Source organism: Simochromis diagramma, unplaced genomic scaffold (assembly GCF_900408965.1).
Source record: "Simochromis diagramma unplaced genomic scaffold, fSimDia1.1 OVJJ01000604.1, whole genome shotgun sequence".
Lineage (NCBI taxonomy): Eukaryota > Metazoa > Chordata > Actinopteri > Cichliformes > Cichlidae > Simochromis > Simochromis diagramma.
In genome coordinates, this window is record NW_024387416.1 from 3,596,059 (window position 1) to 3,623,278 (window position 27,220).

The 27,220-nt window shown below is 40.9% G+C and overlaps 4 protein-coding genes and 1 non-coding gene across 10 annotated transcripts in view; 1 reads left to right on the top strand and 4 right to left on the bottom strand.

The window, feature by feature from the left end:
* The window catches only part of dennd4c (DENN/MADD domain containing 4C), a 36,857-nt gene extending 33,442 nt beyond the window's left edge, over positions 1 to 3,415 (bottom strand). For 2 of the 4 annotated variants that reach the window (XM_040012213.1, XM_040012210.1), the window contains exon 1: positions 3,083 to 3,414. The gene's annotated coding sequence lies outside the window, so the exon portion shown is untranslated. The other 2 variants (XM_040012212.1, XM_040012211.1) reach the window with 2 other exon arrangements.
* A 1,162-nt stretch (positions 3,416 to 4,577) lies between these two features.
* haus6 (HAUS augmin-like complex, subunit 6) lies at positions 4,578 to 12,823 on the bottom strand. The gene is made up of 16 exons (XM_040012215.1): positions 12,346 to 12,823; positions 12,099 to 12,194; positions 11,918 to 11,996; positions 10,968 to 11,100; positions 10,665 to 10,809; positions 8,869 to 8,931; positions 8,733 to 8,793; positions 8,381 to 8,554; positions 7,857 to 8,053; positions 7,337 to 7,466; positions 7,057 to 7,159; positions 6,902 to 6,965; positions 6,393 to 6,540; positions 6,157 to 6,255; positions 5,891 to 6,026; positions 4,578 to 5,789 (listed from the first exon to the last, which is right to left on the bottom strand). The coding sequence occupies exons 1-16, from the start codon at positions 12,486 to 12,488 to the stop codon at positions 5,080 to 5,082; spliced, it is 2,481 nt and encodes an 826-aa protein (XP_039868149.1). The 5' UTR covers positions 12,489 to 12,823; the 3' UTR covers positions 4,578 to 5,079.
* On the bottom strand, positions 6,714 to 6,844 carry LOC120721852. The gene has a single exon (XR_005693273.1).
* Positions 12,824 to 15,058: 2,235 nt separating the features above from the next.
* Positions 15,059 to 20,553, bottom strand: plaa (phospholipase A2-activating protein). Its single transcript, XM_040012315.1, has 14 exons — positions 20,310 to 20,553; positions 19,720 to 19,913; positions 19,504 to 19,604; positions 19,277 to 19,397; positions 18,823 to 18,990; positions 18,521 to 18,656; positions 18,147 to 18,316; positions 17,911 to 18,062; positions 17,612 to 17,831; positions 17,415 to 17,480; positions 17,261 to 17,332; positions 16,181 to 16,285; positions 15,857 to 16,027; positions 15,059 to 15,752 (listed from the first exon to the last, which is right to left on the bottom strand). The coding sequence occupies exons 1-14, from the start codon at positions 20,456 to 20,458 to the stop codon at positions 15,184 to 15,186; spliced, it is 2,394 nt and encodes a 797-aa protein (XP_039868249.1). The 5' UTR covers positions 20,459 to 20,553; the 3' UTR covers positions 15,059 to 15,183.
* A 313-nt stretch (positions 20,554 to 20,866) lies between these two features.
* On the top strand, positions 20,867 to 24,836 carry zdhhc21 (zinc finger DHHC-type palmitoyltransferase 21). 3 transcript variants are annotated; one of them, XM_040012316.1, is made up of 9 exons: positions 20,904 to 20,961; positions 21,210 to 21,275; positions 21,909 to 22,085; positions 22,209 to 22,307; positions 22,441 to 22,552; positions 22,725 to 22,863; positions 23,356 to 23,472; positions 23,986 to 24,029; positions 24,331 to 24,836. In XM_040012316.1, exons 3-9 carry the CDS (start codon positions 21,932 to 21,934, stop codon positions 24,461 to 24,463), a joined length of 798 nt encoding a protein of 265 aa, XP_039868250.1. In that variant the 5' UTR covers positions 20,904 to 20,961; positions 21,210 to 21,275; positions 21,909 to 21,931; the 3' UTR covers positions 24,464 to 24,836. The 3 variants fall into 3 exon arrangements, with proteins under 3 accessions (XP_039868252.1, XP_039868250.1, XP_039868251.1); XM_040012318.1 differs by lacking the exon at positions 23,356 to 23,472 and having other exon boundaries at positions 20,867 to 20,961; XM_040012317.1 differs by lacking the exon at positions 20,904 to 20,961 and having other exon boundaries at positions 21,212 to 21,279.
* The last annotated feature ends 2,384 nt before the right edge of the window (positions 24,837 to 27,220 follow it).

A 27,220-nucleotide genomic window follows, 5' to 3' on the forward strand; every position in this document is an offset into this window, starting at 1 on the left:
GTTTCTCTGCAACCTCCGAATGAGCTGAAGATACAGACAACCAAAGCTCGAACGATATTAGGCTATTTGGCGATATATCAGTATCAGCATTTGTAACGGCCAATACATGAAAATTTAAAGAGTACAGAAGATATGAGAGAAACACCCTTTAATCAAGTTATGAGTGTTGATGTTACGTAGTTTGTCCACCAGGGACTCACCAACAACAACTAGCTAATCCAATCTGAGTTGGACAGATAGTTAACCGATAATCCATGAGTTGTTTCGACAGTAAAACAAGACAGTTCATAATCAGCACTGTCACATTATCTTAGTAAGGACTCATAAATAAAGACACGCAACAACTGTTAATGAAATCTGTTTATGTTCTGTGCGTCTGGCAGAAAATGAAATATCGGCCGATGTATCCGATTTTTAAATCATCAAGTATTGGCATCGGTCTTAAAAATTCTGTATTGATCAGGATCTAGAGACACCTGGTGAAAGAGGCAGAGAAGCAGGGCTGAAAAAGACAGCAGACACAGGTGGGACAGAGTAATCCATGTCTCGGAAAATTTCAGTTCCAGCCAGCCAAACCCCACAAAACAGTACACACCAACGGCAAACAGCGAAAGAAGCTAGATGGTCAGGCTCGCAAGAACAATATTAGCTGAACCGAAGGATGAGCCGGGTCTTTTCTTTCTTGCTTTTTTATTTGCATGGATCATTTCTTCTCACAGACTACATTTAACAAAACATCGATACAGGACGGTATCGCGATATTTTGCATAGCGATATTGTATCAATACAGGGACACCAAAAATAGGCATTTTATTGATATTTGAAAATAAATATATAAATAATAATTATACGAAAACACTCTACTAAGAAAACGGTTCATCTCTTGCACCGCCCTACTGACATAACGTTAGCCGTGTGTACTTACAATAAGTTGGCTAAACTGAAAACTGGACACTTAACATAGTACATAACTGCCAGCTTGATCCCATTTGACTGCAGGCTGATTATGTCTTATGACAGCATTTATAGTAGGTTTTAGTGACAGTGTTGGTGTGCTTGACAATCTCATTTTGCAACAAAAAAGAATGACTGAAGTGAGATAACTTTATCTGCTTAGATAAGACAGATTGGAAAAACAACAACAACAACAACAACAACTTTGAGGACATAACTTACAGTTGAAATAACAGATGATAAATTATATTACGTGTTTTTAGCTTATCACAAAATGTTAAAAATCAAGCTATCATCAGATCATGAGTGAAATGTTGTGATAATGTATTGTGGGGGTCTGGTGATTCCCACTACTTAACAGGAAATGTTAGTGTATTCTGCCTACTTTTTGTTTTTCATATTTATGTATTGCTATAACAGGAAAACTAAAAAGAAAATCTTAGCTAACTGAGTTTATTTAACAAAAACAAAACAACAACTAGGGTTCTAAGTCGTTAGTCTGTCTTCAAAAAGTGAGCATGCCATGCTGGGTGGTATAATTTGATGGAAGCAGGGGTGGTTAACACTGTCAAAACAATGTGACTCAAACAAGTTGAACTTTCATTTATAGAACGAATCATTCATTGACATGAAAGTGTCAGTTGATGTTGGGACTCCTGGAAAACGATTAATAATTTTCCAATAAGCTCTTCAAACTCTGAGAAAACTGACAGTGAAAGTGTGGGTGATAAATCAACCTGAAAGTGTCAACTCAAGTGGAGGCTGAAGGGGGGGGAAAAAGGTAGCTCCACCGTGCTATTTGCCGGGTGAGGTAGAGTGAACACAACTGTGAATGAAAGAATGAAGCAGATCACACGGGTACGCTCTAACATATCTCAACATATCACTCTCCCACTGAATAAATACTGCCTGTTGCTGCTGCTCCTTTGAGCCAATCCACCTCCTTCCCCCCAGTCACCTGACAGAGCCTTTGGAAGGCCACAAAGTGCAAGTTCAATGTACACAAAGCCACCGCGCAGCCATGACCCACTTTATACCTGCAGTATTGTAGAGGTTATAGTGGGAGGAAACGTTTGCTCCACTCCTCTTTCCCAGCGCCTGTCAGGGCAAGCCAAGGTCAAGGAAGAGGTTGTTTTTTTTATTTATTTTGTTTCCACGTGGCAACGGCTCAGTGGATTCTGCCAGAGCAATTTCCATGTTTTTCACACTCCGCGTGCCTCGATTATCCTGTCATTACACAGCATTCCTGCAGCCAGCTCAGTTGGTAAAACACCTAATTGAAATTATGAATACTTTGAGCACAACAGAAGAGGAAGTGCCAAGCTTAGCTCTGCTGGAACTTGTACCATCAGAGCAGAAATATCACATGCCAGTCATGATTCACCACAGCTGTGATGGGAGCACGGAGCAGAGGGAGCACTCTGCTAACCTCAGGGGTTAGACTGCTGCTGACTGGCAAGCAGTCAAGTGCTGAGGCATAGATATGTGAGCACCTTGGCGCTGCATAGTGCCACATCATACACGGCTAGGAAATGGATGAAAAGCAAACTCACAAAGAAGTCAGACCAGTTGATCCTCTACACGAACACGGCGCTGACTGCATGACAAGAAGGTCCTGCTAAAATTGAGCTTTAAACCCCAACACACATTTTGATCCCACGCAGGAAGTTGGGTTTGTTTCTGGGAGCAGACACCTGCAAGGGTAGACAGACTCCAGGAGAGCTGAGTCTGATTATCTGGCGACAGGGAGGGCCCGGGGAGGAGAGGCGAGCAGGAGCAGCAAGAGGAGGCGGCGGAGGAGAGGGGTGTTATGTTCCCAACTGTTGCATCCCAACCTTAAGTAGGTCAACTTTGATGCAGGAAATACACCTCGTCGTGGGTATAACAAAAGAAATTTCCTCCCATGATCACCCCGAGCGCTCATACGTGGCTCTCTCTCTCTTTCCGTGGTTGGATAACACGCTGAAAGTGCAGCAGCGCAACACCAGGAAAATGCATTTACAGCGGCTGAGCTCACTCACACACACAGCGAAAGTTAGCCTAATGCACTTCATCCACTCCCTCTCATTTCCACAACATGCCGCGATCCCTAACGGTTATCTCCACGGAACAAAACACGAGTACTTACCAGCTGTTTACACCGCAGTGAGAGACAATGTTGACATGTAGGCAACTTGCTTGTTTTACCTCCTCGAAGTACCCCGCAGACTTATTTGTGCAAAGCAAAAACAAAAAAAAACTGGTCAAACCAGAACGGCAAGTTAAAAAGAAGGGTGAAAACGCCACTCGGAAATACTCCTTTGTACTTTGCTAGTTACTTCTTCGCCACACTTTCATCTGAAGTTGTCGGCAGAGGCAGGCGCCATGTTTGTGTCTGGGCTGATAGAGTTAGAGCTTTCCTCTGAACCTCTCGCTCTCTCTCTCTCTTTCAGACTGGAACCGCCCAGAGAAAAGGAAACGCAACAAACCACCGCTGCAATTGACAGCGCGAGCAAGCGCGCTCGCGAACAAGGAGCCGCTTCTGGTGAATCCTTTCAAAGTAAAAGACTTTGAAATGATTTTCAACTTTTTGATGCAATTCACGCTGCATGTGTGTATTTTATATAAGTTAATATTCGGTAAATTGGGGGGAACATAAGGTGGAGGGCAAAGAATCCAACCGGTCCCCTGGAAGACTTTGGAAAATGTGATAGATTTTGAACTGCTAGCTGCATTGTCGTGGGTTTTGCAGCTTTTCTTATCGATAAAGACTCCACCTTATTTGCCACTGATATTGCATTAACGTAGTTATGTAATAGATCAACAATTGAATAACAGAAAAGCTCCAGTTTTTCTACTAGCTACAACAGAAACTTCTGTTTTTTATTATGATAGGTCCACATTACAAACAACCCGTTTGTTAAACCTGTAAATTAACAAAAACATTGTTTTTATAAATACATGACTGTCTGGGCAGTTAAATTTTACTCATTCATCATGTAAAGAAATTGAGATGTACTGTTACTGGACTTCTTTTATAACATTATGACATCTCAGGGATCAAATGTTTAGGTAAATGTCTTTACACTGAAAGGGCAGTTTAAGGTCCACTTAAGATCAAAGTAGGCCCACAATATAAAGGGAGTCTGAAATTCCAGCTATGTAGTTCAACCAGCTTCACTTCTATAAAATTCCAGATGCAGCCGAAATATATTGTCATGCAACACTAATATGTAAATCAATATATACAAATGGGAGGATCTAGGTGTTTGTATGGTTTCACCTCACTTGCTCCTTCGGTGCAAAATAAGTCTTTGAGTAATGACCCACCTATATCTTTTTAAAGAATTTTTTAAATCCCAGATTATAGTTTGTCTCTAAATTGTTTTCATTTCATTAAATTAAACAAATCCATCTGGGGGAAAAAGAAAAAATTTCATTCCTCTAGTAATTTCGATCCAGTTACCAGTCTTAAGCTTCACACTGCAAACAGCACATCTGGATGGGAGGGGACTAAATGCCCATATTTCTATATAGACTTCCCCACTTTATAGAAGGGGAGAAAAAAACTTAGTGGTAAATGAAGGCAAATTCGTTTCATTCAGGATTTCATGTGTTTTACACAGCACCACTCAAGTCAAATGTTTGTGCCCATACGCTGAACTTTTTATTGTGAAGGAGTAACACGCCGACTTCCCTTTTCTCGGTTTTACCAGTGCTTTGCTTCACGTTTAATTTGACGCCCCCTATCTTAAATTGCTGCAAGTCACACCTATTAAAAAAAAAGACAAAACAAAAACGAAGAAAAACAAAACACTAGTAGCATCATATCAATTCATTTTATACCTTCCATGCATCACAATTAACAGGAAAAACTTAAACATCACTAAAACAAGGAATTCTTCGAGTGATTATTGGAGAAGTAACACTTCGAGAGAATTCTTTATTTCCATCATGTTAAAAACTGAGCCAGTGGTGCAGTGTAAATTGCTGGAAGGCATAATACACTCCAGTCAAAAATCTCGATTTACAGACAGATACAACAAACAAACAAAAAAATATATACATGCTCATATTTGTTACTTAAAAAAAACAAAAAAACAAAAAACTAAACAGGAGGCTGAAGACTGGACACTCTGACTGTAGCTAACACTTCATGTCATCCATTGGGGAGAATGTGATCAGCTCGGGAAGCCTGTACTCCTGCTTCTTTAGAGGTGAAGGGGTCTTCAGCGCATCTAGATCGAGTGAAAAAATCGTATCTGTGGCTTCCTTTGATGATGCTGGCTCCTCCGACCAGTCTCTGTCCAAACCAGAAAGCGTGTAATCTGACAGAAGGCACTCAGGCGTCCTCGTGCCCTCCATCAACAAGCCGTCATTTCTTGCGTCATGCTGATGGCAGTTTAACGGTGGTTGCTTCACTTCGAGCTTCAGTAAGGGAATCAGTTGCTCGTCGTCGTCTTCGCTTTTCATCTCTTCGTCATCGAGGCTGAGCAGACTGTCGCACCCTGAAATTTCTGGCAGAGTTTCTTGGTCGAGGCTGAAGTGGACCACACTGCTGCCTGTGCCGCCTGGGCTGTCGTGGGCCTCTGTGATGAAGGTGTCCCATGCAAGAATGGACTTGTGCAAGGCCCCCTGCTGGCAGACTGGAGGGCTGCTGTGGCTCCTGACAGCTGATGGGACAGTCTGGGTGGTCGTGTTGGAACCTGGGGACTCTGAGCTTGGCGACCCATCGTGGTGCTCACTGACCGGGGTGAGTTGCTCTATTATGCTGTCATTAAACTCAGCAGGAGGCTGATTTTTCTTCACTTTGTCTTCCTCGACTGCCTTACGCCAGGAGCTTTTGACTTCCATAACTTTGGGAAGAAATAGCGAGGAGGAGAAAAGCCATTTTATTAGGTAAAGGAACACATTAAGGGAAGCTTTTGAATGTCAGGTCCTATATTTTATCACTTACTCAAGCTTTCAGGGGTACGTGGCAGCTGCTTACGAGCAGAGAAGGGATCTCTTTGAAGACTGCTGAGAAGAGCCTCCAGCTCCAAACTTTTAACCCTGCCCTCTGAAGGAGCAGCTGTAGTTACAGCATCTGCAAACTAACAACACGTGCACACAAATGTCAACAATCGCTATGCCCCTTTTTAGACGTATGAACCCTCATGAAATTCTCAGTTATACAGCATTTACTACAGATTTCAGTAGTTTAGTTGAGAATCTTTAAAATACCTGATCAGCAAGGTTGTCATATTCCATGTTTAATATCTGAGTCTTTGTCCTCAAGGGAGTCACCTTCCAATCAGTATGGGTCATCTTCCTCACACTCACCTGATGCACAAACATTGATTTTATTTATTCCTTTATTTAAACATTAGTGGAACAAGTGTACTATTGTTTCAAGAACAGAATTCAGTAAATATGAAACTAATTTTGAAAACAGAGAAAATGTGAAATATGACACTTGCCTGAGGTGATGATCGTGGTGCAGCTCTTTGAGGAGGAGGAGGAGGAGATGGGGGCATGTCAAAAAGCCAGTCCAGAGAGGTATTCGCTCGTGTCATTTCAGTCTTGACAACAGGACTTTCGGGCCTCTCGACTGTCACCGGGAAAGTGCTGTTTAGAAAAGAAAGTGCTTAATTATTCCAAACACATTTGCGCATCACATCTTTTGATATAAAAGTAATCAATTTGTGGTATAGGTAGGTACTTCACTACATGCTCCAGGTTAACAAGGTTAAGCTCATTCACGTCATGCTATGTTCTATCATCATATTTATACAGAAATAAAGTGTCTGCTCCGTATCTGTCCGTGGCGATTTCTCTCAATTCGCCGCGGTCATCAGAGAGCAGGGATGTTCTAGGGAGGACTAGTGACAGGCAGAGCACTGCTCAGGACTGCCCAGGTATCTGCCTCCCAGCAGAAAGCAAAAGGAATAATGCTGTCATGAAGTTCAAATATCCCTGATAATATTACCTTTTAAGGTTGGAAAAATTAATCTTGACGTCATCCTGTGATCCTCTCTCCAAGTGCTTCTCCTCTGAGGGGGGAAAACAAATAAATGCTAATTAAAAACAAAATTTAAACTTTACACCTTCATAAAAACTTTATTATAATCCGATTCCGCTCACCAAGAAGTTTAGCAGGGTACTGGGAGAACACACTGCTTTTATAACTCGCTTCAGCCGCCGGCTCAAAAGACAGTGGAGCCATTGGTGAGAGGAAGCCAAGAGCCTGAGGAGGAAGTGGGCGGGCACATAAGCTCCAAGCAACATTAACAATAGAATGTCTTCGTGTCATTTTTCACAGTACAATAACTTAATTTACAATAAGTGCCTGTGTGGTGTGATGCACGTATATATAAAAAAATAAAAAAAAATAAAAAAACAAAAAAATCAAGCAACCACTCACAGGATCTTCATTCAGAAAAGAGACTAGGGGTGTTTCTTTCAGAGTGTCCATCCACTTCTTGTCCCACTCTGCCTCCAAATCCTGAATGGCACTCCTGACTTCAGGGATTTTTTCCTTAGAAATCTTCTGCCTGTGAGTTGAGATTAAAGGACACATTTGTAGTTATTAAAAGAAGAAATGTTAACAGTTATTACCACAAATCTATTAACGCAGCATTTTCCAAACGACAAGCATCCAGAAACTTGGATTTACAGATAATGCGGGTTCAACAGGAGGAATAGTGGAAATATCAGGTTGAATATGGAGCTGCCAGGAAGGAGAAAAATGGGAAGATTGGTGTCGTGAAGGAGGACATGCAGAGGGTTGATGTGACAGAAGAGGATGCTAGGGATAAGGTGACATGGAGGTAGATGACCCCCTATGACGACCCCTAAAGGGAACAGCAGGAGAAAGAAGAACAAAGGGTAAATCAGCTCATGTAGAAGTGTGCACTATCAAGCGAGTACAGCTTAATGGGTACCTGATGAGGTGGAGGTCCTGCAGCGTACGGGCCATCTGGCGAGACATCTCCTGCAGGTGCTGAGGGTTGAGCTGGGGCACAGGGGCGTGAGAGACCCGACAACGTTCCTCCTTTAAGAGCTGCGCCGCGTGGGTCATCAGCTCCATCACACAGAGGAGGTTCAGCTGGTTGGCTTCATACACATTCCCGGAACTTAACTGGATTTAAAATAAAAAATAAATGTAAAACAATTATATAAATAAAAGTATACATGAAACACAAATATACCAATATTAGCTCTGAAAGATGTTCCACATCTTCTGTAGCTGCTGTCTCGAGTGTTTCGAGACAGTAGCTTTGTGTGCACTCATGAAATGCCTAATCATGCTGACCTTTCATGAGAAAGTTCAAAACGCAGTCATAAAGGACAAATACAGTGTATAGTTTTAGTTAAGGGAAAAAGAAAAAGCACAGACAAGATTTCAAAGAAGTTTCCCTGTTGTATTTAAGCAATAACCAGAGTCCATCCATCTCTTCTCACTCACCTGATGTGGGAGCTGTTCAATTCTCTCCAGCAGACAGCGGGGAATTTTAAGAACTTGATCCGTCCCATCAAGGGTGTATTGATCTACGTCTCCTTTCAGGACACTCTCCACAGCACTTTGCTCCTCTTTGATGGCCGACAACATTCCATCAATGGCCGACCACAGGGAGCGCACCTTAGGATAACAGAGAACATCTGTGAGCACTTAGAAAAACAGACACCTCGGCACACGAGTCTCTACTCATCTGAAAATAACATGAATGCATTTAGAAAACAGACTGTCACATCACAGTTGCTCCTTAAATAAATAGTACAAAGACTCTCCAGCGTTTTGAAAAGTTAACATTACGTACTTTTTTGAGCTTCTCAGCTGTAGAAGTTCCTTCCTCCTGAGTGCAATCATTGCTGTAGCGCCTGAAAGGACACAGCTCCATTACTTCAACGGGTCTTAAATTAAATCTGGCATATTGAGAGAGAAATTATACATACTTAAGCAGCTCATCATACTTGACACCTTCTGCTTTGATGTCCCTCATAGACTTCACCAAAAGTCTTAACAAGAGAGAAACAATAAGAGACTTAAAACAAGTTTAAAGTAGCAGAAGCTAACTTCCATTTCTGCATTCAAACCTTCAGCATAACAAAGCTGTAGTCACAGCGGATACATTGCTATATCAGAGCTCAGGAAGCAGAGTTGAAACACATCATTTGAAGTGATGTACTGTGCCTCCATTCACAGGTTACTGAGACACTCGGCGGAAGTGAGCCTGTCGTTTACAAAATATCTTTCACACAGAAGGGAAGTGAAGCACAAACAAATACATAGCATCAGCCATAAATTTATAACCACATAAGAATAGAGGAAGCAAGTAAAATAATAGAAATAACACAATGAACAAAGACTAAAAGTAAAATGCCGTGTCTTACAGGTTTGTCTGTGAAGGTTCTCAGTTTTACAGGTCATGGTAATCTAAGGAGCTTGGAAAGAAAAGCATCTGGACTTCTTTAAGGTTCTTGAAGACTTCTCATCCCAGAAGCTTCTTCTGTTCTAAGAGCAACTGGTAGAGAGTCACAGTGTCCCTAAGAGGGTTGTTGATGCCAGTATCGATCATCTGCCTAATCATATGAGCAAAGGTGTGAAAACGGGTGTGGGTCACAATCAGCCAAAGTTTCGGGTTTCCCATTGTGAGACCTTGCCCCACCCTATCATGTGATTTACTGAGATCAAATGACCCAGGATGTGAGTGGGCGTTAAGGCATCCGAGAAGAGATCCCAAAACTGGATTATAGATGGCAGACAATTGGTGTCGTAAGCCACCACCTCTGTTCAAAGATGGTCGTTTACAATGGGGATAGATCGCTTCTTTCACTCCTCTTTCAATCCACTCACTGTGTTTATTTTTTGCTTTGTTACTCTCCAACATTTTTTCTTAGAGCTGAAGAAGCTTCTTGGGTGAAAGGTGCAACGTCTTCAAGAAACTTTAAGAAATCCAGTTGCTTTTCTTTCCAAGCTCGTTAGGTTTGGAAATTAGTGTGGGAAAAATGTCAGCTGTATTTTAGTACTGCAGTGAATAGAATAAGGAAATGACAAAACATCCTTGGATAGAGCAGTGAAACGGAGTACTAAGATTTATTTGACTTTACTAGTTTAGTACAATTTGCAATTTAATACTAATTTAAATAATTTAAAGTGACAGGAAGTTTATTTTCTGTACATTTATATCATTATACTAAGTAAACATTTATTACATTTTTCTTAATACCTTGTACTTCTCTAACATCTTCTGTTCTGCTTCGACGAAGCCTGATACAGGAAACCTCATACCACAATACCTGAATTTATTTGTTAGGCATTTACTTAGTAAGCACTTTATTGTATTTCACAGCAAGTTTTAGTAATTGAACTCTTTAACTTGTTACTATTTTAACTGTACTCTGTTCTGAGCAATTATTACCTGATGTAGTCATTTTGTTCTGTCATATTGTGTTTATTTTACTGCTCTACCATTATGTTAAAGGTTATATTTTAAGTCTTCCACGACCCCTTTCACTTCAATACCCACCGGGGCATAAAAATGGCAGCATGTATATTTTTTGGCATTTGAAAAACAAACACATAGACTTGAATAAATTAAGTCACACATTTTTTTTCCTTTCTTAATTATATACAAGTCCTGATTATTTTATTTTGGTAAAAAGCTAAAACTTCTTAGTTTGGTGACATTAAAAAAAAAAAAAAATACTTTACAACTCTGTAAAGCTGCTTAAACCAAAAGTGCACTTACTGGGCCCGTCTCTGGTATTCATGGAGAAAACGATCCTGTTCCACTGCAGTTTTCAAAAATCTGGCACGGACCAGATTGAACCTCTTAATTGCCAAGTTCGACGTCGAAGCCGGCATTGCCGCCGCCTCAGGTACCCAGCTGCCATCTGACAACAATAATGTTCAAGATCACGTCATCATTTGGTTGGCATCTTTGCAAACCAGGTCCATGGCAGATGAGATTAATAGGAGAACAGAAGTCATGTTTAATTCTGTCACTTTAAACTTTAGGAATTGTAGAATCGAGAGGCTACACAAGACCTACCTGTAGCAAAGGTCTTCATTTCCTGCAGCATGACATGCTTGGCCAAATGAAGCATCAAGCTGACAAACTTGGGGCCTCCAGGCGAGAGAAACAATGATGCCACCACTCTGGATCCAGTATTTGCAGTTTCTTCCTGCACATCGTCAAAAAAAAAAAAAAAAAAAAAAAAAAACCCAGATGGCTGTCAGCGACCTAAATACAAACTGTTTTTGCTAATAAAAAGGTTTCATTATAGATTACTATACGACCCACAAAATTAATCAAATTGTAATCTTGAACAAAACTTTGGCTTTTCAAGAAATTCCCCATTAGAAATTTTCAAAATGCATGTTCTGTCAATAGAACGCAAAGCAAATCAAGCACTCCCAGAATTAGCATCCAATGATGTGTCTGCAAGTGCCAATTGCAACTGTTCTCGCACAGCACAGTGTGAAGTTTGTGGACTTGACAATGCTAATGTGAATCTTCAACATCAATAAAAGGCGACCCTATCCCGCACATCTGCGTATCCATACAGCACACACACAGAGTCTGTAAACACCAAGGCAACTCCATTTGGCCAAAAATAGGTGTCCAGCAAACATAGTGAGTAATGAAAGCTTCAAGAAAATGGGTCAACATACTACCGGTAATCAAATGATATATTATTCACACACACACAGTCATTTTTCTCAAGTGAAAATACCTGTGCTTACACTCTAAAATCAGGGGGGAATAAGAGAGGGATCTCATAGCTCTTTACTTTGAGTTTTATTCCCATCCATCATGCAGGAACAATGAATGAAATAAAACACTGTACTTTGCTTCAAGGAGATGCACTTGAATAAACGCCTTATTCGTCTGCAACGATTAACATAAATGTAGCACAATGCAAATCTTAAAGAAGTGCCCTGTCTGTTTAATTCAGTCTTAAACTTTCGTACAATTTCTTTTATTCTTTTGATTCTCACCATGATTTCTCGCAGCCAAGCGCAGGTAACTTTGCGGAACTCGGCGTCTGCTTTTGGGTTTAAAACAGGCCAGCAGTGCCTGAAAACCCAAGGATAAATGAGAAGAGATTAAAAACAAATACCGGCGAAGACAATGAATCCATATATCTGAGCATACAAGACTGGTTATAATTGTCTTTACCTATATGCCTCATGAAACCGTGTCCGGTTGAGTTTCTCCAGCAGGAAATGGGTCACTATGTAAAAAGCATCTTTGTTGGGTTTGTCAAACATGTTCCTGTGGGACATAAAACTAAACTTAGCAGGAAACGCTTACGCTCCAGGGAGAGTGAATGGCAACGTACATTCAAGGCAAAGTTAAAGTAGCGACATTTCGCACAGTAAGGAGTAGCTAGTATTATTCATAAAGACATAAAAAGCAAACTCACGGCCCCATGATGATGTGTTTAGCATTAATATTGGTTTTGCCAGCGATTGACGACACTGCAACGTCCGGTTGAAATCCCAGCCCAAGAAGAGAGAACCACAAATACTGTCCATTCTTCTTCTGCAATAGTGCCGGATTGGCCATTATTCAGAGGAGTAAGAAGCACCGTGATTGTGTCCGGAGGCGAATTCAAAGCTTCAGACTGGCAAACAGAAAACCGCTAGTCCGCTAGCCTCCCTGCTAGCAACGACGTTTACTCTTCGCTAACTTACGCCAACAAGGCCCATTCACAATAACAAACACTGCCAGGAAACAGTTACATTATAAGAGAGGCTGCCGTTGACGTTAAATCCACGTTGACGTTTGTTAATATACATTTCACACATTTCATAGTCCACTGGGAACTGGAAAACAAAAAAAGGTAACGCAAGGACACAAACCGCCAATTTTTCTAAAGATTACCCGGATGTTTTAAATTACTTCCGGTTAGCGAAGGTAGCGACGCACGGGATTCCCATTGGAAATTTAAAAAACAAAAAAACTCACTATTGTAACGTGCTTCTTCTTATTGTATTTTTCACTATAAGTAACTATATTTTTTGCAGTTTTTGTCGAAGGTAAATTTGACATATAAAGGCGTAGCCCTGGCAGATACAAAGTTTTATTGGACTTTGGCCAGAGCAGCTGTACTATGCTCTAAAAATTTCCTAAGCTATTACTGGTTTAGATTTCACTGGGAAGACAGTGTTTCTAGAAAACCACGTGTGATATTACCAGCTAAGTCTTTCACCTAAAAAGCAGCTTATAGCTTAAGTATACTAGAAATCCCGTATTTTACCCATAGTTGCTTGGGTTATTAGGATTGTACACAGGTCAAAGTCCAGCAATCATAACATCCACAAGTTAGTGATGGGTCGTTCGCGAACGAAATGGCTCTTAGAGCCGGGTCCTTTAGTACGCGAGCCGTCACGTGGGGTTTTTTTTTTTTTTCTTTCTCTCCCCCTCTCTCTCTCTCTCGCACTTTTTTTCCGCTTCACTTCGCACCTGAGCCTTGTGCTTTATGCTGGGCAGAGGGGGGAGGGGCGGTAGTTACACTCAGTAGCACAGGAACAGAGCCAGAGGGAGAGAGAGAGAAAGAGAGCCAGGGACAACAACGTCACATTAGAAAGGTATAGTAATCATCCACAACTATTTTCGGTTGCAGATGATAAAGGATTCAGAAAGTTTATTCATGCAGGCCCATATGACAGAGAATATGCATCTTCTTTTTGTTTTCATATTATAATTTATATTTGATTGTGTTGTGGTTTGCAGTGTTTTGTGTTGTTTTCACTTTAAATTTGTAAAAGGAAAAAGCTGAAAATTTAAATAGTTAAAAGTTGAAATGTGAATAGTTGATTTTTGTATTATATGATTTATTTATTACATTTTATGTTGAGTGAAAAAATAAAAGTATATTTACAGTGGCCCCTACAGACAAAGCACATACAAACTTCAAATCACATACGAACTCTGAAGCACGTACAAACTCCAAAACACGTACAAAAAACTCAGAAGCACATAAAAACTCAAAACACGTACAAAAGATAACAGAAGTGCTCCAGGATGCTGGGCGCAGTGTTGAGCTTTTGTTACCTAGTGGCTACACAAGCCAGCAAGTACCAACGACCGGATTTGGTGTGTGGTAGTAACAGGTAAATGAACTTTTTTTTTTTAATTATTTGAATATATATGAGTGCCTGTGTATAAATACACAAACAATACACACATGCTTTCAATTGTGTAATTTAAGTGATCTAGTAGCTCTGATTTGGAAGTTCAGTTCATGCTAGAAATGTGTTTTGGAGTTTGTACGTGTTTTGTCTCTAGGGGCCACCGCATATATTTATATATAAACATATACAAATAAAACCACTTTTTTTTACGTTAGTAATTCCTTTTGTGCATAATTTTATATTATTGTTAATAATAAATTAATTAAAGCAACAAAACAACTTGAAGAGCCGGTTCGGAGCCGAAAGAGCCGGCTCTTTTTAGTGAGCCGAACCGAAAGAGCCGGATCTCTAAAAAGAGCCGGAAATCCCATCACTACCACAAGTGCTTCACCTAACTCTGCCCTTAGTTCTGTTTGTCTTGTTCAAACAGGATGAGGTCTTGCAGCAAACCCAGCATATTTCTCCAGCTTGAAGAGCTTGATGTTATCCTGGAAAAAGCTGAAGGATTTGGTTGCAGGGCTGGCAGGTCTTTTGTGTGTGTTGCAAGGCACCCACTGGATGTGGTTGGGTCATCAGTGTTTCCTGATATAAAAAACTTTTGTTGTTGTTTTTTTAAATAAGATATTTAAGTGCTCCTGAGTGCAAACGTGACAACACTATTGACATTTCATGGCTTTTTGTTGCGTAACTTTATTCAGTCCTGTTAGCTTCAAATAAATGCTTTTGCTCTTTTATTGGACACAATGACGTCACGTCACATTATCTGTCACAGCTTTTGAGTCAGTTGAGACACCGCGGACAGGGAGGCCTGGATATGTCTGCTTAGACTGCTTGGACTCAGATAAGAAGCAGAAAATGGATCAATCGAGATGTAACTTTACACAGCAAACTGTTTTCTACAGTGTAAATCAGTCATACACTGTTAACCACATACTTTAAAAAAATAAATCAGTCAAAAGGCTTTGGAGAGGTGTTGCAGTAATAAAAACAGAGTCAGCGTATGGCAAATTTTCACTTGTCCTTCTTTTATTGTGGAACATACAATTATTTAGATCTCCACCACAACTGGTTAAGTAGAACAGAGTAATAGAAACAAGTGCTCTTTTTTGTCTAAATCATTCATATCATTGTAGTTCTTTTAAAAGCAGCTGGCAACACTCTCCCACCTTCGATGGATCAGACACTGATGAGTACTTGGAAATCTGAGAGCTGACTCCCAACGAGCGAGCCAGATCCTGGGCTGTTTGATCTGAGGCCACTGTGGTTCCCAAGGCTACCAGCAGCCTAAATACAGCCTCCTTGTCTTGTACTGTCTCCAGGGCTCTACTGGCCACAGATAGGCACTGGGCCTTGGCCTCAAGGTCAGGCTGGAGATGGAGACAGCCAGCGTAGTTAAGCACCAGAGTGGCCAGGGCAATATGGATGTTCTTATTGCAGACGGTGGCCAGGTCAGCAGCACGTGATAGCACCGTTTCGCGCTGGGCCATGAGGAGGGCTCGGCCATGCCTGCCACTGAAGCAATTACACAGAGTCCGCAGTGCCAGCATCTGGTTGGCAGGACGCCCCTCGGGCCTCATTAGGTTCAGGAGGTGGTTGCACAGTTGTACACCCTCTGCCTCTCCACAAAGGCTCTCATTAACCTGCGGGTGGCGCACTGCCAGCCTCATAATGTCCAGGACAGGAAACACAATATCTACAAAACATGAAGAAAGATTGGAGAGGGTCTTATTAGTGAAGAGAAATGAGTTAAAAAGCATTAAAACACACATGAATTGGGATGGGATACTTTTTTATTACCTTCAGGCCAGTGAGAAGCCTTCCAAAGCAGGTTGATCTGTTGGATGGTCGGAGCAGGCTCAGAGGAGTTGAGTCCACACACAGACAACAAAAGCCTCTCAAGGCTTTCCAGAACTTCTTCAGAGAGCTTGTGCTCCTGAGGGGCACCTCCATTTAGCTCCTTCAACTTAGCTGTTAAGGACAGGTGGAAAACACATTTTCTTACACTACGTTACGGACAAGAATAAAATAAACATTCTTAAAATATATGAAGGTTCCAAATATCACCCACTTTAAAGCACAAGTTATTCAGCGAGAGTTAACAAATCACACTGAAATGCTTACCAATGATCTGAGAGCTGTTGGCTTGCTCAAAGGTCACACCATCAGTCTTAGGAAAGTAGATGTTGGTTGTTTGTCTCAAGGCTGCTGAGGAGTATGCACCACCTCCTGCAAAGCAGGGAGACAGAAAGGAAAAAAAATATTAAATGCAAAAAAAAACTAAAACAATGACAAGTATACTATTAATAAGTTATACATGCAACCTAAACTAAGGCAAAAAAAAAGAAAAAAGAGAGAGAGAGCATTAACTTCTTAGAAGACTTTCTAACATCAGCAGGAGGCAAACAAAAAAAGTTTGACACTATTGCCTCATCTCGTGGATGAGGCAAGCATGCTGCGTGTTCCCGTGTATGTGTTTAAATTGCTTGTGAATGAATGAGTGTGTGTGAGTCTTTAAAGAAGAATGTGCCAGCTGCAAAGAAGAAAAGCGAGCATGTCAGCATTCTCAGAGGTCTGCTCTGTGCTTTGATGCAACGTTTCCTACTGCAGAAAATAAATGCTATGATGGTGTAAATCTTAATAATTAATGCCAATATTCATTCAATGGCCAACCTTTTTATATGAATCTAAATGTACAAAATAATGTTACTAAAGCCTTGAAATAATGGTACACTTTAGATTCGCCCCGTGCTAGCTGCTGTGACAGAAAGCAGGACGGCTGATGACAGCCTTCAGTAAGCTGCTTGATTTAAACATCACATCAGATTAAGTTAACAGCTAATCTGCTTAAACACACTTTTATTTTAACTTCTGTAGCTTTTCACTGTGTAAGATAAACAGTGGTGGATGGGAGCAGCTGCAAAGTTCCCTTTTCTTTACGCTAGAGCTTGTTGAAAAGCTGGTTTCATTCAGGACTTCCACCATCTTTTTCCCAGTAAAGATTTTTACTGTGAATATAACAACAAACACTGCTGTTTTGGACACTTAAAAAAACGATAATTCAGTGCAGTCCTGGAGCCATTTGGTTAAAGGGGGAAAAAAAAAAAAAAAAAGAGAGAGAGAAAGGCCTCATAACTCCATCGAAAGGTACCACTGGGATTTGTATCTCACAAGTCCCAATTGCTCCTTTCAATACCAAGTTACCTGTGAAGGGATCCGCTACACCAACAGGAGCACCTGGGTTTGGGCCTGATCCTGGGATGTAGCGACCAGCGCCTGTGAAGAAAAAACACAGCTGTGAAACTGCACTTACAGGTCAAGTTCAGACTATGAACACCTCTGAGTAAACAAACTATACCTGTAAAAGGATCAGCTCCAAATCCTGCAGGATCACTGGAAGAACCAGGGATATAGCGAGCTCCTCCTGTCAAATAAAGAGGCGAAACACATTATACATTCAATCTAGGATCCCTTAATCGTTCCAGTGAAATTAATCTAAATATACAGCAAAGAAAGCAAAGAAGCCAGCAGCAGTATCCATCTTTTGGACCTCACCAGTGAAGGGGTCACCACCAGCGGGCTGGGCTGGTCCCACCACGTGCCCTTTGGTGTTCTCAATGATAAAATTGGCAACCTGGTCGAGGAACATGGGGCTGAGGTCATTCTTCTGCAGAAAGTTGTGCGCTGTCAGCCAGGGGTCGTCTGTCACATTGTAAGGCAGCTTCATGGATGGCCCTCCCTCATTCACATCAATGCTGAACACGTAATCATACTCCTGATGGGGGGAGGGGGGGCACATTAATGACAGCTCATATGCGACATCCCGCTTACTAACTCTGAGCTTGTAGCCTCACCTTTCCTTCATACATGACACTCTTGGAGGTCTGTTGGTTTGAGCCTCCGACCACGTCTCCAATTTTCATCCAGCGGCCATCACTGACGCTCCACTGATATGCCTCCACCTTCTGTCCATCTTTGATCAACCGTGTCTGTCCATCGCGATTCCCTGTTGTAAACAAAACCACCCTGATGCACAGAGAACAGCTTCACCGTTTTATATGACAAAATAAATAGCAGCCTGCTGCATTACCAGGCTCGTTCAGGTGTTCTCTTCCAGGAAGATCCTCCAGTTTGATGTCACCAAGATCCCCGGTCTTGGGGTCAATAGTGGCTTTGGAAAGTTCATCCTCAAAGGCCTGCAGGTCTTCTGCACTAGCCATGCGGTCCTCAGCTTCCGTAAACACGCGGATAATGCCATCGCTGTGGGCAGAGGAGAAGCTTCTGGTTTAGCCACAGAACTACTTACTGCTTCATTCAACATTTGTTTGAATGCAAGGAGAGATGCGACGAATGAGGACAGCGAACACTGTCTTTAATGGGCTTTTAAATATTTATGGTGTAACATGATCAAGGAAATCACTATGACCTGACTGCATATTAACATGCCAAAAGCAGCTCTATTACCTGGCTCCGACTACTATGTCACCATTAGGTAAAATACAGCAGCACCACACAGACTGAGCAGGCAGGCGGATGGTCTGAGAGCACTCTCCTTGCCTCCATATCCTCAGACTCCGGTCCTCCCCTGTACTTATAAAATCTAAGAGAAAAAAAAAATAAGGGTGAGGGCAGGGTGTAGGAAGTAGGTACCATCTCAGAGTATGAAAATGGAAGCCGGCTGAATAAACCACAGAGCATCACTGACTGCTGGTTTCAAGTCTCTCAGTTCTATCCCTTGTTTTTAAATATTGATACAATAAACAAACCTTGGCTATTGGGGAACACAGCTAAGCTGTAGATGTAGTTGGTGTGACTGTAGTAGACCTGTACGCATTCGCCTGTCACCAGCCACCTTCTGATACTTGTGTCATTGCTACACGAGAAGAACTCAGTGTTGCTGATCACTGCCAGGTCTCTCACACAGTCCTCATGACCTATAATGGAAGGGAATATTTTTTTAACCATAACGTAACCCTAAAAAATATGCAGTTACCATTTTAAACTTTTACTTTGACAAAGTTATGGCTTTGTCCCATATCCTAGATTACTGTTGATTTATATTATTAACCACGTAATCAAAGACAGACAACCAATCATGCTACTCATCAGTCAGTCTACTTTTTGTATACACACGCAACCCCGCCCTCCCCCCCAATTTTTTTTTTTTTTAAAAATCCACAAAAAAAAAACCATGTCCAGTATACACCTGCATATCCTCACCTGTAAACGTCTTCTCACATCGTCCTGCTTTCCAAAGCTTTATGGTCTTATCTGCTGATCCCGACAGCATAAGGCCTTGTTCAGGTAAAATAGCCACTGCCCACACCGCTGCAGTGTGGCCCTGAAACAAAATTAACAAGCACAAAACATGTTCTGTCAATTTTTTCAAAACAATGGAGACACTAATCACCATCCAAGCAAGCTGAAAAGTGTAGAGGACCACATACCTGTAAGGTCATCATGCACTTCTCATTGAGCCAGACTTTGGCTGTAGTGTCCCAGGAACCACTCAAAAGTGTCCCAAACTTCCCAGACGACAGAGTGCAAACTGTGGAGGTTTAAAGTTAGAAAGCCAGGAACCAGAAACACTGTGACGAGTAACACTGCAACCAGTTAATCCTCACTACTACAAAAATCCAAACAGCGAGGACAGCACAACTCACCTGTATTTTTGTGACCCTTGAGAGTGAAGAGGGGCTGCGGTCGGTCCAGTGAGAAAACACAAATATTATTATCGTTCCCGCCTGTAGCAACAAGTCCCCGAGGGTATGTTTCACTGGGTGCGATGATGCATACACAGGATACAAAATTTGAGTGTCCAGACATAGAGTGCATCTCTGTGAAGCCTTTGTCTGAGCTGTCAGAGGGAGAACAGGACGAAAGTTAACAATAATTACTGAGGGAAGAAGTTAGGTCCCTTTGGTTCTAATCTGTAAGAAGGATAGGCAAATTAACTGACAAAAATAAACACTCCGAATCTGTTTCACTTTCGTGTTTCGTAAAAGAACAGTTGCAGCTGAATGAATGACAAAGCTAATTTGAGCAAACGTTAGCACTGTGCTTTTTGGCTAACTTAGCTACTAACCATTTTTATACATATGAAATCAGAAATAGTAAAATATTCAGTAAGGCGTGATTTGGCTTGACACTTTTCTTGTCCGGACAAGTCAATCTCTTTGCGCAGAGTGACTTGTACCCTGAAATTAATCGCAGCCAGGCAGCAGTTTCTGAGCAGCAAGCTAGCGCTAGCTACCTTGAGTTTGGTACCCAGACTCTTCCGGTCCGGTCTCTGGACACAGACACGAACGCTCCCTCTGGAAAAACAGTAGCGGCGAGTCCCCTGACGTCCATCTCGTGGCCCGGGATTGAACACCTGAGTTTGTACGAATTGAATGATGCCATTTTTGCTCCAACAGCACAATGAAACTACTGTGGCACTGTTAAGCTATGCGGCGTCGCTGTCAACAAACACCAGCCGCTATTGCTAGCGGAAGTTGAATTACGTCATTATTAGGAGTGACGCACCTTTCAAACTAATGTTTAATCATTTGTGTTGAATATAAATTGTCTTACGTTTATAACATTAACACTAGAGTAGTGTTTTTCCAACTGTATTTTAGGTTTGTATTTTCGAATTTATTTTATCAAAATGTATTGACCACAGTTGACCAGAGGGCGGCAGCAGAGCGAGGCCGCCACCATCCTGCTACATCAGCAATATCAAGCTGCCGACTACGCGGACCGAGCAGGAAACCAGGAATGTTGACGTAAAAATAACAGCTCAAACGTAAAAAGTGCCGCTGTTTAAAAAAAAAAAAATCATATTCGCTTTAACTATCGCGTCAAACGAGAGTTTAATGCTAATACCAAGCTTTTATGTAGACTTAGACCAGCTTAATAAACACGTAAGTCTCGCTAGCAAATGACTTGTGATTTTCTTTAATCAAATCATTGCTTTAATGAGTAATTTAACATTTTCGGTGTCTTGGTTTGTTTTTAGTTTTCCATTATTTCGTTTTATGTAATATGAAATAGAATAACTTTATTAACAATTTCGATGCTTCCCAGGACAAAAATGCAAATAATGCTTGTTCCGGTTTTATTTTTTTAGATTGGAAATGTGACCGGAAATGTGATTTTTTTTTCATTGCAGGTAGCAAAACAGGTCCCACAGAGGCGATGAGGAAGTAGTCTCACTGATTCGTTCGCTGACAAAAAAGTAAGTGTCTTTTCATTTTAGCTCACGAGATGTATATTTGACAATAAACGCGTTGGTTCATTTCTACGCGACTGAAGTAAAGAGAAGCGTTGGCCCGTAGATGTTAGCTAACACAGTCAGGCTTTTAGAGCCCAGCCCATCACGATTGTGAATGTTGTCAGCAGTATGAATGATGGAGCAGGCGAGGCTTTACAAATAACGAGGCTCTGGTAGTGGTTACGTGGTTATGAGGGCTGTTCGTACTATGTTCTAGGAGTGTTACTGTACTAGATAATGCTGATAATAAGATTCAGTGTAAGGTTTGGGGGTAGATTGCTTAGGGTATCAAGTGCCTGGTTGATAAGCATCTGCTTTGTATTACACAGAGGTTAGGCCTTTGTTTAAGACACATTCCACGACCATTTCCACACAGTATCTGATATGTCCTTGTACGTACAAATCTTATAAAGGTATCCTTAATCCTTCTGTAGTTAAGTTATAGATCTATTATAATGTGCAGGGCAAAATGCAGGTCTCACTGATGGGTATTTTGCCTGAAACACATCATTTCAAGTATCTGCAAACTAAAGAACTGCAAAACATGTTTGTCAGTGTCTTAAGTTTGTGTGTGTGTTCGCGTTTGGTACACTGTAGGTTTCCCAGAATTCCCAGCAGCCATGAAGCTTCGATTGCACTTCGTGGTGGACCCTATGGGCTGGCTGTGCATCAGTGTGGTATTTGGGATCTGGCTCTACAACACCTTTTTTGTTCCCAAACTGGTTCTGTTTCCACACTACAATGAGGGACACATTCCTTGGGCCATTGTTGTTTGTGAGTTTCCTTACCTTTTGTGTTGACACGTGAAAAACTGAAAATGAGTTTCTTTGGAAATTGGAAATGAAAGTGCCCGATCACACCTCATCGGTGGAATTAAAACACACTGTATTTCTTTAGGTTACTACATAGCATCAGGGCTCTGCCTAGCAGCACTGTTCAGAGCTTCCACAGCAGATCCAGGCCGTCTTCCTGCGGACCCACACATACCTCATGCTGGTAAATGCTTTTCTCACTGCTTACCGCTTGTTTGTATATGTCCAGTTTGTCTGTTACTCCGGTACCGACTAGCAGTATCAACTCTCTTCGGATTGATGATTGTTACATAGTGTTTGTTGTCTTTGTGTTTCAGAGAGAGAGCACTGGGAGTTGTGCAATAAGTGCAACTTAATGAGACCTAAACGGTCGCACCACTGCAGTCGCTGTGGCCACTGTGTGCGCAGGATGGACCATCACTGTCCCTGGTAATCATACACGAACACCTACCCTCATGCTCCCATCCATTCTTGTTTATTCAATTACTGAGATTTGAAAGCTTATTTAATGACTGAACATATCATAGCATGCCATGTGTGTCCACTGCTGTGATAAAGAAATATGTGATCACTTGCTAAATGCACTTTATTTCCTTTGCAGGATTAATAACTGTGTGGGAGAGGACAACCACTGGCTCTTCCTGCAGCTGTGTTTCTATGCTCAGGTCCTCAGCTTATTCACGCTGGTGCTGGACTTCTGTCAGTACTATTACTTCCAGCCCCTGACAGGACTAGACCAGGTAGGTCCATGGGATTGTTTTTAAAAGTTGGCCTCTACTCATTTCCAGCTTCATAATTTTATTCTCTGCTGAGTAACTTTAAACATATCCTTATTTACCTTTTACCGGGCCTCAGTGAAGCCTCTCAGTTCATCCACAGTTTGAATAAAGAATTTTCTTATGATTGGCTGCCCCATCATATCCAGCATGTGGGTGGGGCTGCTCCATTCACAGCCATAGCTGTGCACCTGAGATGACCATATTAGGGATATCTGCCCACACCTACATCACAGAGAGCCAAGAGTATAAAAAATGACTTTTCTTCTACAGCGATTGATGTTCATACTCTGACCTCATTATTTGAAACTTTGGCCATGTTTATTATGAGATTTAGCTACACTAATGGAAAACTATAAACATTCATATTTGACAGTGGGAAAATCAGCAAATGGAACTTTAAGATGATAAGATAAGAGGTTTTCACAACAAAGGGCACTGTTCTCTTTCACTCAGGAAAAGTTCACTACGCGTCACGAACTGGCTCTGCTGCGAATCTCTGCGCTAATGGGCGTGGTCATGTTTGGAGGCATGTCTTCTTTGTTTTACACACAGATGACTGGCATCCTCTCAGTGAGTACTGAGTAAAGACTTATTTTCTCGTTTCAGCTGACAGTTTAAGTTCTCCACCCATTTCCTGCTGCCATCGTCTTGATGCGATTATGTCTTTAACTAATTAAATGCGGCTAATATTTCCAAGCTAAGTGTTGAATATCAGTTTGTAGGATCAGTAAATGCGTCATTCACAGCGTTATTCAGCTTGCATGTCCTCTTGAAAGCAAGTTGAAGACAAAAAAGAAGAAAAATGATGTAGCAGCTTCAGACAAAACAACATGACATGGTGTACAGAAATAAAACGATCAATGGCAGTAATGCAGCGATCGATAGGAAAGAATCAGGGGAGAAAGTGTGCACATGAGTGCGTTCATATTACTATAAACCACAACAGCAACATGTTCATCTGCCATACCTCTGCTGACATGAATAAACATTTCATTTATTAAATAGTTTGGCAGGTCTGTGAAAAGATGTTATCTGAAATGTTTTAAAATGAGTCACTCATGTTGCATTTTTCTTGTCTTACAGGATATGACCACCATCGAGAAAATGGCTCACTTTTCAAATGAAACGTAAGTTCCGTTTCTTCTTATAGCAGGAATAGCCGCGTCAGAGGAATAGGCCGATCTTTTGGGAGATAAATCTATCGTATGTGTAGAGACCGGCCATTTACATAGCACACCACAGGCGAAGCAGAAGGGAACTTGTGGTTTCAAAACGGGAGTGACAGATCACTCCCGTTTTCATTTTTTATTTTTTGCAGTGTCACTCTCCTTCTTTTATGTGCAATCTATGATCCTCATTCACTTTTTGGCAGACAGTTTGGTACAAAAAGGATTTTTACTTGAGCAATTACCTGTTTTTTCTTATCAGATATGGCGCAAAGAGATCCTGGCAGTGGGCGCTAGCTGAAGTTTGTGGCACTCGCTGGAAACTCCTTTGGCTCATCCCACTCCGAAGCAGACAGCCACTTAACGCCAGCCACCAGTTCCGCTCACACGTGTAGGCCGGTAGCGCTCCCACCTGCACAGATGGTAGGAGCTGCCCTGATGAAACACTGTATACACACCTAAGAATCCATCTGCTCGCCTTCACCATCCTCTTTTGTGCTACGAGAGCTGGGCAGCAGTCTTGGTTTTTCAGTGGATATGCCAAGTTTTTTTGTTTTTTTTTCCCTTTGCCTTTCTCTACAAGGCCCAGACTGGCAGAAAACAGGGTCAAGAAACACCTTTGGGAGTAATGGGAAATGTTGTGTTTTTAACTCACTGTGACTGCTACTTTAAGCATTTGGAAACCACTTTTTCTGGCTAATTGCAAAAGAAGGATGGAGGTTTTCATCTGAAAGCAGCTGGCAAAGGAACCCCCCTCTCAGGTTACTTTAATAAAGAGCCTTGACTACTGACCTTTAATCATCTACAGACAGAACAACGGTTATTTTAGTGTGTCTATTAGACTGGCGTTTTTTTGTAAGAAGTTTGTGCCTTGTTTCTTTTAGCGGTCCTCTTAATTTGTGTGTGTTTGTTTGATGTTTTCCAGCTACTTCTAGTTTGGAAGCTTTTTTTATTTTTTTGTATTGTGTTTGTTTATTTATAATTTTTTGTAAAGGGATCTGTCTATTATCAGCGATGTTCTTTTGCTGTTTATAATTTGAGGATTTGTAAATCATTTGGGGTTTGTTGTTGTTTTTTTTAATTTGGGATTGTTCTATGAAGAAGTACTCTGTGAACCATTAATTTACGAAGAATGGAGCAGAACAAAGTTGATAATTTGAATGACAATTTGTAGTCCTTTTTATAACAAATAGGCAGCCTGGTATGAACCTGTGTTATGGAGAGCAGTTAATTCCCACTTTCCTATGGCAAAAATCCACATTAGAAACGAGCTTATACAATCAATGTTGTATGTTGTGGTCAGATTGCTGCATAATCAAGAATATAACATTCCTTGGCCAATTAATGTAATGACTTGATTACAACATTGTATTACTTTGTTTTAGAAGCCATTTAGGTGTCATGTTCTGCCTTCAAAGATAACTTAAATCAAGCTGCCTTTCTTAAATGCCTAGTTTAACCTCATGCCCCACTTATGTTTGCAAATGTGAAACTATAGCTAGCAGCTAGTTAGCTTAGCTTAGCATGATGTAAACTGTGTAAACATAAACAACTAACATTTTTTTAAATACTTAAAAAAATATATCTTAAGTCAGTAAGATAAATCCTAGCAGTTGGTGAGGTTTTCTTGGATAACACCAAGCTAACAAGCTAATTTTAGTTTATGGTCTTAAAGCTAGGTAGCTTTAAGATCACAGCTACTGGCTAGTTTTGCTTAACGCTAAGCTAAACCAGGTAGCTACTGGCTAGTTTAGCGTAATGCTAAGCTAAACTAGGTAGCTACTGGCTAGTTTAACTAAGTTACATGGCTTGCTTATATAAGCCTCATAGTACCTGAAGGATGTAGAAGTGATATCAGTTTTGTTTACACCATGATTTTCCCCCAAATGTTAGCCTTTTCCTTTAAGTCAGTCTGTTTAGCTAAAATGTATGTACAGTACAATCTGTTAGCAAAAACAACTTGACCAATTTGTTTTTTTAAATTTAGACTGTTGACAATATAATTTCTAATTGATATTTACCATATTTTTGCTGCTGCTGCTGTAGGTCTTAAATGCATCTGAACACGCAAACTTTGTTAATGCTGTCAGCAAAACTGGCAGATTAGCCTACTTGTGGTGACTTACAGCTAGTTAACCCTTGACAAGACATTGGCAACTTATTTATGGTGGTTTTACTGTAAGTGCGTGGAACTGTTTAGAGATTTTATTGACTTCATTAATGAGATACTTAAGGTAATGATAGTACTAGCCTTGCGTGGTTGTCTTCAATACTTGGCAATCTCTTAGCTAAACCTGTATGTAAACAAAGCTTGTCATGTGTTGGGAAATAGTACAATATCCAAGTAGTTGTAAGTGCCTGTCTACTTTATTTCATTGTTATTTACTGTCACAGTCCATAATCATCGTTGTATGGCTGTCTACAAGCCAAAGACCTGGGGAAATGTTGCAATAGTCATCAAGCATACAGTAAGTGCATGTTTCACCAAATTTCTGAAGGTAGCGGTTCAATATTATGCACTGAATTTCACATTCGCACACAGTCTCGTTTTATTGCAATCGTGGTACTTATGAAAGGAAGTCTTTTTTCATATTTATGATGTGTTCAGGTTGTTTGCATTTGCATGAATGTGTATTATTGATGACTCTGTGATTTTTTTTATAATGCATATTCAGGTTCCTGGGTGTCTGTGTGTGTTTTTATTATTATTTTGGGGTCGGTTTAATGAGGAGATACATTTGCATGATTGGCACTTTTTTGTTTTTCGTTATCATTTTTGAAGCAATAAGCATTGTGTATCAGTAAAGCCATCTTTTAGTGAAATTCCGACATGTAGTGTGAAATTTATGAACTAGTGGATGGGTTTCAGTCATCACTCCTGAACCAGTAATTACACGACTTGAACATCTGTCCTTATTTCAGTAAACCTCTGCAGCACACACTGGTGTGTGTTTATTGTCAGCTAATAGTTAGTTAAGTAATCGATTAACAATATGTTGGCCTCTACAGCTCATGTTGATTATACTGGAATAGCTGAAAGGCTCTCATGAATTATTTTGAGTCGTAACCTGCAGCAAGCTGTAGGTTTAAATATTTCTAATATGTTTACTTTTTCCCCCTCTCAGCTGCCATCTGGCACCCCCAGATCTCTA